The sequence below is a fragment of the Falco punctatus genome, assembly GCF_963210335.1.
Source record: "Falco punctatus genome assembly, chromosome: 1".
In the NCBI taxonomy this organism is placed as follows: domain Eukaryota; kingdom Metazoa; phylum Chordata; class Aves; order Falconiformes; family Falconidae; genus Falco; species Falco punctatus.
The window spans coordinates 93979295-93992419 of NC_137580.1; the positions used below are offsets into that span (position 1 = coordinate 93979295).

Consider the following 13125-nt stretch of genomic DNA (forward strand, 5'->3'; position numbering starts at 1 on the left):
GACACACGATCCTTGCCTTGAGCTGGATACTTACTTGCGTAACCAGTGATCCTCGGGAGCAAAACGCCTGCGGCAGTCCCTTTCATACAAGACCATGAGCCAGCCGTGGACAGAATGAAACAGCTCCAGGGTCTCCCCTCTGGCATTCTCTGAACAAAAGGAACAAAGCAGCAATGTCCAGGCACCCTAGGTAACAGGAGTGTCCAAGAGCAACACGTTGATCATCTGTCTCACACTAATAAGGCAGGTGCATTTCTCCTAATCTCCACTGCCTTCAGAGGGAAGGAAGAGATTTTGTGCCTCCCAGAAGACAGACAGCGTCTTCTTTGATCAAAGTGAAAAAAACCTCTTAGCCACATCAAAGCCATCACAACAGAAATGGACTATCTCATCTAATTATGAGAACTGAGTTGCACCCAAATTATACCAGCATACAGATCAACACTAGACGTCTAGAGACTCTAGCAAGTCTGCTCTGCTTTGTCAAAACACTATATTATTCTTATCCAATACATGGCCCAGTCATGCTAAACTTAAGTCTTTGGCAAAAAACAACATGCCCATCATGTCTGTTACACAAATTCTTACTGGAAATAGAAAAGTGTGCTGTATGCGGTGCCAAGCACGACAGTAGCATCTGGACACCAAAAGACTGGGACATATTCTCATGCCATACCATGTAATATGTTTTTTTGTGCAAAGTAATAATTAGCAGAAGCTTCACATTCCAAAATTAATGTAATTTGTTGTTCTGAGGTTAACATCAGCTCAAGCTACTAAAAGCACTTACCTACAATTCCATCCCAGATCATCTTAAATACAAAGGAATTCAGAAAAGATGAGATGGTAACAAGCTCTTCCAGTTTGAATGAAATCTGCTCTTCATAGACTTCTATGTCATCAAGAATCCTATCAGAGAAAACAAATGCAAATGTGCAAGTGTAAATTTAATTCCCTTTTGAAATTTTCATAAAGGCGCATCATCCTTTAGCAGTAGCTCTTATTTCTATGACAACTGACACCCATGAGGATCTGAAGCCATAAACAACTAAACCTTATTTATTGATTTTGATTGATATCTGATCCTAACAGAAGACAGTATGAAAGCTCCAAGACACAAGCACAGCCAGTATTTTGTAGTTAAAAGGAACTATGTACTCATCCCCAGGAAAACTTTTTCATCATTCAAGCTAAGAAAACTGTCTCTACTGACCAGCAAGGGTAATTTTCCACCCCCTTCACATCCTTTGTGTTGTGTGAGTCTGAGCGAGACAGCAAAGGGCTTTTAAACAGAAGCACATAAGCGGGGGAGCTTTTTTGCAGCAGTATTATAACATTTTTCTTCAAAGCTTATCCGGACTCAAAGTGTTTACTTTGGACTGACACAATCGTTGCCCGTAGGCAGGAGAAGAAACGTTTCTTTCCCCTCCCTAGCCAGTGCTGTAACATTTTCTTACCAGTTCAGCCAGCTGTATATTCCTGAAGCAGCACATGATTGAAGGGGAAAGTCCTTTTGAAGTCTTTTATTTCTCAGGACTATCCAAAAAGCTTGCTGCTTTACTCTGCCTAGCTATCGTTATGCAAAGGCAGCAATACCTTAACTATTCCTCTTGAAACTTAAGGAATGCAACAGCTTCACGGTACAAATCTAGACAGCACCCTCTGCTTGCTACCTACGTGATAAGGTGGCGGGAGCAGTCACAGAAGAGCATCAACATGGCCAGCAGCCTCTTGGATTCCTCTGTGTCATTATTCAAGCACTCCAAGAAGAGTTTTAACCCACCCTGTGGTCCCAGCTCACAGATAAAAGCCCATAATTTGGGCAACAGATCATCCAGGTAAGTGAGGCCTAGCAATGGAAAAATACAAAGTACACTCAGTAAAGCTTGCTCTGCCTGCTCATTCACGCAGGGTTAGAGAGACGAACATAACCTGGAGCCGAAAGATCCTTTTGCAAAGCAACACTTCACTTGAAGGGAAGTTAAGCGTCGCATTTGGCTCCCGAGCCTGTCTGCATTAAACAGGAGATGTATAATCACCAGGAAAGCAGAAAAAAGCTTTTAACGAGACATTAACTGTTTGCACATCTGAAGCTCTTTCCCACTAATTATTTTGCAGCTTTAGAAAAGAATTAATTCCCACGATCCAATCACCATTACAGCCATCTTAAGAGATGAGAACACAAAGAACAGGGTTGTACCTGTGGTCACCATTATAGCCACAAACAAAACACCCGAGGCTCTGGACTCATTTCTCTGCTCTAGCCACCAGACCAAAACAGTGCTTATCTCCTCCTCCATCCATTCCTAAGACAGGTAATTTGTTCTTGAGACGTATGAAAGCACTCAGTGTTTCCACCACATAAAGATTAATATTGCTAGGCTTCTCAAAAACACTGACTCAGTCTTAAGTTTGATACAGAGTAAGCAAGGTTTCATTATAGGAAAACTTGCTTCAATTTGTATTCTGGAGAGTTAATGCTTGATAAAGAAGTGATGAATGTTATTGATCAGATGTACAATTCAGGATGGAACAAGCCTTCCACCCAGCTAGTCAATAAACTGTTGTCAGTAATAAAACTACCAACAAGTCAACAGAATTTAATAAGAAAAATCTATTTTTCCCCCCCTCCACATTTCAAGTGATTGGAAAAGTACAGATGTGTCCTGACCTGTTAGTATCTGCAGGCGGATCTGCGTGAGCGTTGTGAGCGTGGTTTGGTACAGCACACAGATACTGCACACCTTCTGCACTTCTGCCGAGTCCACTCGCTTGCCTCCGACAGGCTTGAGAATGTTGCGGACAGATGCAGATTTCTGGAAAGCTCTCTTGAAAAGATCTGGTGACAGAGAAGCACAGAAGAAGTGCTATTCAAAACCGTTTCTTATGCTCAGCCACTCAGCAGCCTTGCAAGAAAGTGGATTTTAGCAGACTGGGTCACTCCACAGACAGGAGGTTTTGGTGGACTTTTCTCAGCACAGCGCACAGCTGCTACCAATGCAAAAGCATACTGCAGTGGGGGTCTTAGCCTAGAAACTTCACCAGAACTTGCCATCAAATTTGCCAATGACACTGACCTCTGTGGTGCAGTCAACACACCGGAGGGAAGGGGTGACATCCAGAGAGACCTCAGCAGGCCTGAGAGCTGGGCCCGTGCAAAACTCACGAAGTTCAACAAGGCCAAGTGCAAAGTCCTGCACATGGGTCAGGGCAATCCCAAACACAGATCCAGGCTTGGCAGAGAATGGATTGACAGTATCCCTGAGGATAAGGACTTGGGGGGGGCTGGTTGACAAGAAGCTCAACACAACCTGGCACTGTGTGTCTGCAGCCCAGAAAGCCAACCAAATCCTGGGTTGCTGCAAAAGCATGGCCATAAGTTTAAGGGAGGGGATTGTCCCCCTCTGCTCCGCTCTCGTGAGACCCCACCTGCAGGACTGTATCTAGCTCTAGGGCCAACAACATAAGAAGGACGTGGACCTATTAGAGAGAGGCCAGAGGAGGCCATGAAGATGATCTGAGGGTTGGAGCACCTCCTACGAGGACAGGCTGAGAGAGTTGGGGTTGTTCAGCCTGGTGAAGAGCGGGCTCCGGGGAGACCTCAGAGCACCTTCCAGTACCTAAAGGGGCTGACAAGAAAGCTAGAGAACGGCTTTTTACAAGGGTGTGTAGCGATAGGACAAGGGGGAATGGCTTTATACTGGAAGAAGGCAGATTTAGATCAGATATAAGGAAGAAATTCTTTACTGTGAGGGTGGTGGGACACTGGCACAGGCTGCCCAGCGCAGCTGTGGGTGCCCCATCCCTGGCAGTGCCCAAGGCCGGGCTGGATGGGGCTGGGAGCAACCTGGGCTGGTGGAAGGTGTCCCCGCCCGTGGCAGGGCGTTGGAGTGAGATGGTCTTTAAGGCCCCTTCCAACCCAAACCATTCTAGGAATCTATGATTCTAACTGCAATAAGTAATGACCACAGGATCTAGTGCTACAAGCAGCAGCTAGAAAATAGCCAGATTACAACTATCTTATTCCAAATGCTCTTCTGCAGAATCACCATGCACCACAGGCCCAGGAGCCAGCTTCACCTTGCTTTTCACCTGCGAAGCTGGTCTCCCATCTTGCCTTGGGAAGTACTAAGTTATGTAGTAAGCACTTCAGCTACTTGAGAAACAATAAAAAGATCTGCTAAAATAAGCAAGTATTTTCAAAGCACAAAAGTAAGAGACTTGCCCCAGGTCACAGAGGCATCCTGAGCAGGAATTACAAATAGGAGAGATCATATCCCCACCTAAGCAGCAGCAGGCGCTGCAAGTAATTTCCACTTATGCTAAAAGCTTTGAGTAAAGTCAAAGCCCTGTGACTCTCAGAGAGACAAAGACACACGTGCACGCACACACACAAAATAAAGCAACCCTCCAGAACTGACTCTTCATAGGAAGGCTGTTCTGTGGGGAAACTGGCTGTGTTGGCAGCTGAGCTATTTCCTGATTCTCCAGCAATTTCTTGCTGAGCACATCACTGAAGAGGATGCGGATCATATGGACTCCCCAGAGATGCTGCAGTTGCTTTGTCAGCAGAGGCATGGACTCATTCAATCTGAAAGACAAGTCAGAGAGACATGTTAGAAGGCAGGCTGGAATAAAACACCAGACAGTGATACTTCAGTGCATCTAGCTCACAGTCAAAAATGGGAGTATGCACCCATCATACAGCTGGTCCTCGCAGAAGAGATGACACACAGGTTCTATATCAGGTGTAGCAGCATGGCCACTATTTACCAGTCTAATTATACTAAATTAATTTCCTCATGTAATAGTCTGTATATGAATGTAACAGTTTATGCTGTATAGATAACCTGAAATACCCAAGAAATTTTTCTGAATAGAATCATGCTGTTCATCTCAAAACCTAAGATACACTGCAGCATTTAACAAAAAAAAAAAAAACAAACCAACCTCCCCCCCCCAAAAAAAAAAAACGCAAGAGGCTTAAGCATCTGTCACTGTAAGGTCCTCCTCACTTACCCATAATCCACAGTCTGTGAAAACCAGCCCAGAACAGGATGCCAGTGGGTGAGGTTGGATTTCTTTTGTGAAACGTACTTCTGGCAGTAGGAGAGCATGTGAATGAGCACACCCACAAAATGAGCTGTCTCCTCCTCAAGAACTTTATCATTCAAGGAGCCCAAGTACACAAGATTACCTGGTAGAATGACCAGCACAGCAAGACTTAAAAGAGGAACAGATGCTGCAGGACAGTGGTTACAGACATAATAGATTAAATAACTCACATTCTTTTTCAAATCCAGGAGAGGATTTCTGTGAAGAATGACTATTAGAGCTATCCTGCAGCAGCCATTTCCAGCACACACCAACCACTAAAGTGGCATGTCATTCTGGCTGCCTTCTCATCTGTACCTCACCAACACCTTCTACAAAGTACTATAAGCTACAGATGATCCATGGTTATTCCAGTGTTCCAACTGTTCCTCTTGTTACTTTTACAGAAACGTGAACTTAATATTTTAGTAGCATGTCTATTTAGGGATGTTAGATTCAAGTCTGCTACGCTACAAGACTTTGAGTCCAAGTGAAAAGCTAGTGGAGATAATACTTCACAGTTTAGGCTTGATGACATGTATGCAAGAGCAAGTCTTTCCATTTGCAAGGGCCTTAAACCATGTATGCAATATCCCAAAATACATCTCAGTTATTATTTAGAAATACCTAAATAGGGATAAAAGAATTATGATATGGAGGCAGCTTGGACCCATGGAGAGAGATCTGACTTAAGACTCTCAAGCACAGCAAAAAAAAAAAGTGTTACAGGCACTCACCTAACAAACAAAGAGTGTGACTTCCTTCTAAGCACACGCAGACATCTCGGCATTGTGCTTCACGACTTAAAAATAGGATGAACTTGCGGAAAAGATCATGAGATTCTATCACTGCCAGACGCTGAAAAACAGAATTTAACTGTCAGTGAGGCTGAGAAGCGCCACACAGAACAACCACACCTGACCTGCTTTCAGCAGTTTGGACTATCTTTTCTTCCTAAATAAAGCAGCAAGCTGAGACTGCTGCGCTGAAGAGAACAAGTGTTTGACGTGAAGCTGTTCCAGGAAATAAAAAACCTTGCAGGTGAATAGGCCATGAGCTGCAGACAGACCTTTGCAATTGCCTGTCTGCAAGAACACAGAACGTCCATTTGGCACAAAACTTGCCTGTCTGTATCAAGCTACACAGAGGAGCAGTCACATTAAATTGGATTAGTGGACAGCCTACTAATTAGCATCACAGATCTTCTGCCACACAACAGACCGATTTTTGCTTTTGTTCTGTCTATGGTTACAGAAATGAAAGAACAATAACATGCAAAAATATTTTATTTGTTTATTTTAGGGCAGTTCAGCCCATCATCCCACTGGTGTTAATAACTTCTGTGGTATTAGAAAGCCAGAGTATCTGGAGGATGTAAGGATCAAACGCTTCCACAACAGAGAGTTGAAACTGGCAGAGAGAGAAATGCCAACACTCTGTTCCAAGAGCTGATAAAATGGAATAACAAGGGGCCTTATGTGTGATATCCTGTGGACTTTTGGGTACTCACTTACCTCAGGTGTTAGAGTAGTAAGATGAGTCATTATAGCAGGCACAGACATAATGTGGATCAGAAACGACCTCAACAGATTGTCCGAAAACTGTGCGGCAATCACAGGGCTACAGAGAGACAGATACTTCAGTGCAAGTAACCTGACCTAGCAAAGTAAGATGCAGTCTTTAATCGAACCGTTCAGAACTGGTTGCTGATTCTACCCTCATCAAGGGGCATCACTGGAAAAAGAACATTCACTTACGCTTCTGTTATCACAGCAAGTTCACAAAATTGCTTAGCACTCAAAGGAATACACAGCACATCCGTACCACCCAGAGCACTCTAAGGGTTACACAGTTCGTCTAAGTTCCCCTTCTCCTTGCTGCTGTAAAATCAGCAATTAAATAGTTTTCCTTAAGAAATTAGGCGATGCATTCAAGGACATCCACTGCTACTCTACTGAATGTCACAACTTCACCATCCCAGCAGTGACACTACAGAAGGGAAGTGGCACACAATTAACCACTGAAGTCTTAACAGAATGCTCATTTGTGGCTGCAGATTTCCAAAGTGAAAGAGACATCAGCTCTGCAAAGATAAGGTCAGGACAATGGCATACTTCTCTTATTTTTAAGAGAACAGACTGAACCATCAGAAAGACCAGCAACCAGCTCTTGTTTCAGGGACCAACTTTGCCCCTGCAAACTGAGTGACAGGTCCAGCTGCATCAGCAGCTCATTGTGAAGAGGCACAACCATACTTACTTAGGGAATGCCAGTCCCTTCTGATGGCTCAACAGAAAGACATATCGATCTCGTACTCTGAACTGAATTGCACTCCAAAGTCTAGGCTCATACGAATACTAATTACTGACTTGAGAGCATTCTGATCTGAAAAAGGATGGCAGGAAAGCGAGCTATTTGCCTAAAGCAGCTTCTTTCACCAACGATACCCTTAATGGCACAAGGAGACTGGCAGAATGAGAAGCCTTCAAAAAACACAATAAATACAACTTTGGCTGCCTATCATCCCAAGCAGCTCTGGCTGCCTTACCGCAATGCAAGAGAGAAGATGGCAGTTAAAGAGCCTTTGGACAAGGAAGGTCTGGATCTTGCCAAGCCATTAGTTAGCAAAATCTGGAATAAAAAAAAAAAGAAAAAACAAGACCTCCTGCAGTACTCAAAGAATTACGATTACTCTTGAAAGACGTTAAGTTTATTTTCAGAGCAGAGAAAAAGAATGCCAAAGCAACCTAAAAACAAGTTACTACAAGTAATTTGGCAGAACCAGAAGGGCTTCAGGTTAACAATGGCTTAACAGAGAAACTGCAATCAAATCAGACACTCTGCAATACTTACTTCTCTAGAACCTGTACCCAGAGGGTTCCCAGGCCTTTTAAAATTAACAGGCAAGGCTCATAGCTGCTCAGTAATATAATTCTCATTTAAAAGAATAAGAAAAATTACATCAGTTCCTTTCCCCAACAGAACAGTAAACAAACCAAATCCATACAATATGTCAGTAACAGAGTTTGGAAGAAATAGTCAAGACACTTTCCTGCCCATCTCATTATGAGATGGTTAAGAAGGATTTAGATCCAGCAGTAGTGACAAAAAGGAGACCGTGTATTTGGTCTTAGGTGGGGAGACTCTGCTTTATTGCCTTGAAGAAAAGTATGACCATACACAAATCACCAGTGTTCCACAACCAGCTTCTACCTGACACACCACCACAGAGATCATAAAAGCTTCCTCAGAACAGGGACCGCAGCACAGACATAACTGTATCGGCCTGAGACTGACCTGCAGCACAGAATAAAATCCCTTCTGATTTAGATGTCCCATGATGTTTGCACAGATGTGGTTCATGGCAGGCCTCAGGGTTTCACCTTCCGGGTTAAAACACTGATGTTACTAAAACAGCATCACAGCTTCACTCTTCACTTCCTTACACACTATAAAACAGTTTATCAGTTCATAAGCCCTTCCTGCACAAAGTCCTCACCCTTATATGCAAAACCACCATTTTAGCAGCATTTAACGTCAAGTCTTGTTTAAGGTACGAGTCTCATTTCCTTACGATGCTCGTCTACCTTCTCTATGTGTATTTCCTACAAAACCCCAGAGCTAAAAGCGTATTCCATTACCCTCTGAACACTTCTTGTGTGTGGGATTTTGAAGCATTAGAAGAATGTTGTAACAACTGTTGCTGTTCCAAGGGAAACAGCCCATCTAATCTCAGTGGAATCCTTGTTGTCCATTCTATGCTTTGTGCAAGCACAGAAACATAGTGAACCTTTGTGGCAAGCGTGGGGAGAAGACAAGGTGCAGAAACAGCATTCCATGGATTTTAATAGCAAGTCCTGAATCAGTGGCTTAAAGTATTAAATTGGATGCACCAACCTTTTCCCCGAAGGATTTTCCATGTAGAAGTGTCTGTGAAGGTGACAAGCATTGTGAGGTGCAAATTGACCAGTCTGGAGTCTTGTAGGATGTCAGGCTGTGATAACAAACACCAGTGTTAATAAATAAATTAGCTTTGTGCCAAACTACAGAACTGTAAATGCAGGGAGACAAAAGACCAAGAAAACGTTCCTTACCTTAAGCTGCTTGAGAAATTCACAGCAAAACCACAAAATGTCTTTGATCTGTTTGATCCATAAGAGCGTAAGATCCTTGGAGAGTGCCAGTGACACATACCACACCTGAGGAAGGCAGGATACAAACAGGAGCAGCATTAGCTTTTGTGCTACAGATTGGCAGAACACATTACCAGGAAGTTTTTGACAAAACAACCTCCCCAGTGTCCTACTGAACCCAGCAGTTATTTCTCTCCCCAGAATTATTCACTGGTCAAAGCGTACCACCCACCACAGAAAGAAGTTGCCCTTTGACTCCTATAGCTGTATACAAAGTAAAAATATTAGAGGAATACTAAAGAACTTGTCCAAACTTCCACCGTGGAGTATCAGCAGTGTTCAGGGGCTTTTGAAAGCTAAAAATTCAAATATCGCCAACCTAAATCCCCGCACATAGAACTGAAAAAACAAAATAACCCTCCCACCCCCAAACAAAAAACCACATCGTGCTGACCTTGGGCTCATTCTCAACATCCATACTATTAAGAATACAACGGCACAGCTTTTCAAATCTCTGGGAAAAATAAAGAAAAAAGAAAAAAAAGGCGGCATTAGTTCTAACTCCAGGAAGGGCTATTCTGGAAAAGCACTAGGAACAGCTCAGCAGAGGGAGCAAAATATCTCAACAACAAATGCTCCAAACACATTCTCTACAGACAGTGCCGATGGCTCCTTCCCCGAGAGTGCACCTACACATCAGGCTACAGCTGTGCAGAAGAGTCTCCTCCTTGAACAGAGTTTTCATCAACAAGAAGAATTTCTGCCTTCCCTGCCTTCCTCAACAGCATGGGCTGAAGCCAGGAAAAGCATCTTCCTGTTAGGGTCCAGCTAGAACAGCTTAAAGCTAATGAGTGCAGCGGTGTGCTTCAAATTCCTGACCATCACGGCTCTCAGCAGAACTCAGTGATCACATCCACAACTCCTTAATTATTCTTTCAGTCCAGTTGTATTCGCCACATGCCTGCAAGTTATAAAGCCATTCTGAGCTACAGAATTGGCTTCTGTGGTTATGCTGAGAGCAGTGTCCAGAAATAGAGTGGAAACGAGCACAGTCTAGTCCTCTGCCCAGCAAAGGACTGACTCGCTGCTGGAAGGGGAAGAGGAAGTAGAACAGATCTATTTCAGCAATGCACCCAATTACTCTAATGCTTCGAACGGATGCCAGGCACTTGAGAAGTTTATATGTAATAATCACCTTTTTTTTTTTTTGGATGCTGTACATACAGAATACTACATTTGCAGCACTTGCACCATCATCAACAGGAGTTCAATGGAACAGAGATTAATAAAAAAGTCACCCACTGCTGCTGCAATTTTAAATACAGCCTTTCATTTTCTAATTGTTTTCCTTACAATTAGCCCCGAGTTTCCTGGGGCAAATATCATCATCCATAGACACTACAGCAAAGGGCTTCACTCTGAAACCACACATTCAGGGCACGGTCAGAAAAGCAGCTGCAATACAAACAGCCTGCATGCTACACTGTGCCAGAACAGCTCTTTGTGAGTCTGCCACAATGTACCTGCCTGGGGAACCGAGGCAGCTGACAAAATCTGCTCAGTTACTGAAGTTGGCACGGTCACCAGGAAAAGCATTCATTAAACTACACCCTGAATATGGAACTGCTACTAAAAAATTCAAGGGTTCTTCTATTTCATTCCTACAGGCAGATCTCTCCAAGGACTAGGAGACAGAGATCACATTTCTGAAGCCAAAATTTATCACAGGAACCTACATGATCACTAGATACCTAATTAAACATATTTAACATGTCTAAATATGTCCTCAGAAGAAGAAAAGCACGTCAGAGTAGCAACCTTACCTCTTTGTCCTCTTTATGATTAAATACAAACAGCAGTTTCCTAGCAATTCTGAAGACAGAAAGAGCACTTCTTTTACTTGAACCAGATTCATTTGCCCCAAAGAAATCCTCTACTTCTCTCCTACCAAAGTGGGAAAAACAAGCACTGGTAGTTAAAAATCAAGCACACCTCTCCAGATAAGAGCAAAGCACAGCAGGTAGAATTTCACACACCTTATCTCCCTCTGCAGGCGGCATCGACAGAGAAATCTCCTGATCAAAGCTTGAATCTGGACTGCAGCACGCTCCCTCTCCTTCAGCTCCCTCCGCTCCTCCCGAGCCTGCCGTGCTTTGTCAAGGAACTGGGCTTTGGAGGACTGGCTCGCACTGAACATTTTTATAACCTACCAAAAGACCAACTTAAGGAAACAAAGAATCGTTGCAGGAAACACCTGGAAAACTAGGAGCACAGTGGACAAAACACACAGCCAAGCGTAATTCTTTATATTACTTCTGAACCAACTACTGCATCCAAGATTTAAGTAGGGGAAGTGGAATACCCGAAAACATAGGAAGAAGCGTGTGTAAAATACAGCCTAGGCAAAGGCAAAGTTACTTGTCAATGGGACCACAATAAGAACACACAAATACCGATACCATTTCAGCAAAGCTCACAACCTAATATGGGCAGATTTTAAGAGAAAAAAATATAAAAAAAAATCAGTGTGTTGTCATTGTGTTCCACTCCTTGTACTCCAACTCCCCTTTCCAGTCTTCATTATTTTCATTTTCTTGTTTACAGATAACACACAAGAACAATTCTATAGGCAAGGATACAAGGGAAAGGGCACAAGGGATGCTCAGAAGCTAATATATTGCCACTTAACAAGACAAAATGCAGAGAGTCAACAAAAGCTTTATAAATACTTGACAATGAACTTACCTGAGGGCTTACTTCTTCAAAAGAAGCATATGATAATCATTTATACACAAACATGATCCTCATCCACTGGCTTTGGGCAGCTCCTGCACAGATAAGCACATTACCTACAGATGATTTGAGGATTTAGTCTTTACCTCTGCAGTTCTAAGCCGTTTTGGTGAGACTTACCTCTCACTATACCCTCAAGAAAATGTTAAATCAGAAAAGCTTCAGGCAAGGACAAGTGGCACCATCGCTCAGTTGTGATCACTGGCACAGGTAGCTCCTCGCACTTCAGAGTGGAGAAGAAATAATTTGATAGGTGCCAAATACAGATATTAAGGCCTGTAGGCACAGGACAAGGGGTAATAGTTTTAAACTAAAAAAGAGGGCAGATTTAGATTAGATATTAGGAAGAAATTCTTTACTGTGAGGGTGGTGGGACACTGGCACAGGCTGCCCAGCGCAGCTGTGGGTGCCCCATCCCTGGAGGTGCTCAAGGCCGGGCTGGATGGGGCTGGGAGCAACCTGGGCTGGTGGAAGGTGTCCCTGCCCGTGGCGGGGGGGTGGAACTAGATGAGCTTTAAGGTGCCCTCCCACCCATTCTATGATTCTCTGGAAAGCAAAGGCCAGCCTCAAGCATGCCAGGGACCTCAACACCGCCAAGACCTGAACAGCTGCCACCCCAGAGCGAGTGTTTCCCACCTCCCCAGAGGGCAGGACCCATGAGCCACCCCCACAGCGCCAGAACCGGCCTCCAACACTTCGGGACCTGTCGCAGGTGGTAGCAAAGCGGCCACCAGAGCCCCCCCTCGGCCCCACACGCCCACCCCACAGCCCTCGCAGGCCCAAAGCGCCTGCCGCGCAGCCCCCCCCGCCGGGCCCCAGGCGCCTGCCCCCTCTCCCCACAGCCCCCTCACCCTCGGACCGAGGCATGGCCGGGCCCGGCAGCCCCGGCGCAGCTCCGCCGCCCGCCAGCCCGAGGCCCGCAGCCCCGTTGCCCGGCAGCCTCGTACCCCGTGTCCGCGCTCAGGGTCCGGCCGGCAACCCGCGCTGCCGCTGCCGTTCCGCCCGACGGCTCCACTCGGCTCGGCACAGCCCGAGCAGCCGCCTCAGGGCCCGCTGCTGCCTGGCCGGGCCGCGCTGCGCTCCCCCTCCGCGCTAGGCCCGGCCC

At 44.8% G+C, this 13125-nt stretch overlaps 1 protein-coding gene across 16 annotated transcripts in view; it reads right to left on the reverse strand.

Moving 5' to 3' along the window:
• The window catches only part of UBE3B (ubiquitin protein ligase E3B), a 24867-nt gene extending 11761 nt beyond the window's left edge, over positions 1 to 13106 (reverse strand). For 5 of the 16 annotated variants that reach the window (XM_080372504.1, XM_080372501.1, XM_080372506.1 and 2 more), the window contains exons 1-17: positions 12968 to 13106; positions 11973 to 12055; positions 11264 to 11433; positions 11051 to 11171; positions 9682 to 9741; positions 9189 to 9293; positions 8992 to 9088; positions 8392 to 8477; positions 7643 to 7725; positions 6609 to 6714; positions 5832 to 5952; positions 5020 to 5197; positions 4422 to 4591; positions 2672 to 2839; positions 1678 to 1849; positions 791 to 909; positions 35 to 149 (exon numbers count right to left, since the gene is read on the reverse strand). In XM_080372504.1, coding sequence (XP_080228630.1) covers positions 35 to 149; positions 791 to 909; positions 1678 to 1849; positions 2672 to 2839; positions 4422 to 4591; positions 5020 to 5197; positions 5832 to 5952; positions 6609 to 6714; positions 7643 to 7725; positions 8392 to 8477; positions 8992 to 9088; positions 9189 to 9293; positions 9682 to 9741; positions 11051 to 11171; positions 11264 to 11424 — 1862 coding nt within the window. In that variant the 5' untranslated portion in view covers positions 11425 to 11433; positions 11973 to 12055; positions 12968 to 13106. Of the gene's footprint in view, positions 1 to 34; positions 150 to 790; positions 910 to 1677; positions 1850 to 2671; positions 2840 to 4421; positions 4592 to 5019; positions 5198 to 5831; positions 5953 to 6608; positions 6715 to 7642; positions 7726 to 8391; positions 8544 to 8991; positions 9089 to 9188; positions 9294 to 9681; positions 9742 to 11050; positions 11172 to 11263; positions 11449 to 11972; positions 12077 to 12140; positions 12297 to 12871 lie in introns of those variants that run through there. The other 11 variants (XM_080372513.1, XM_080372510.1, XM_080372516.1 and 8 more) reach the window with 11 other exon arrangements.
• Positions 13107 to 13125: the final 19 nt, after the last annotated feature.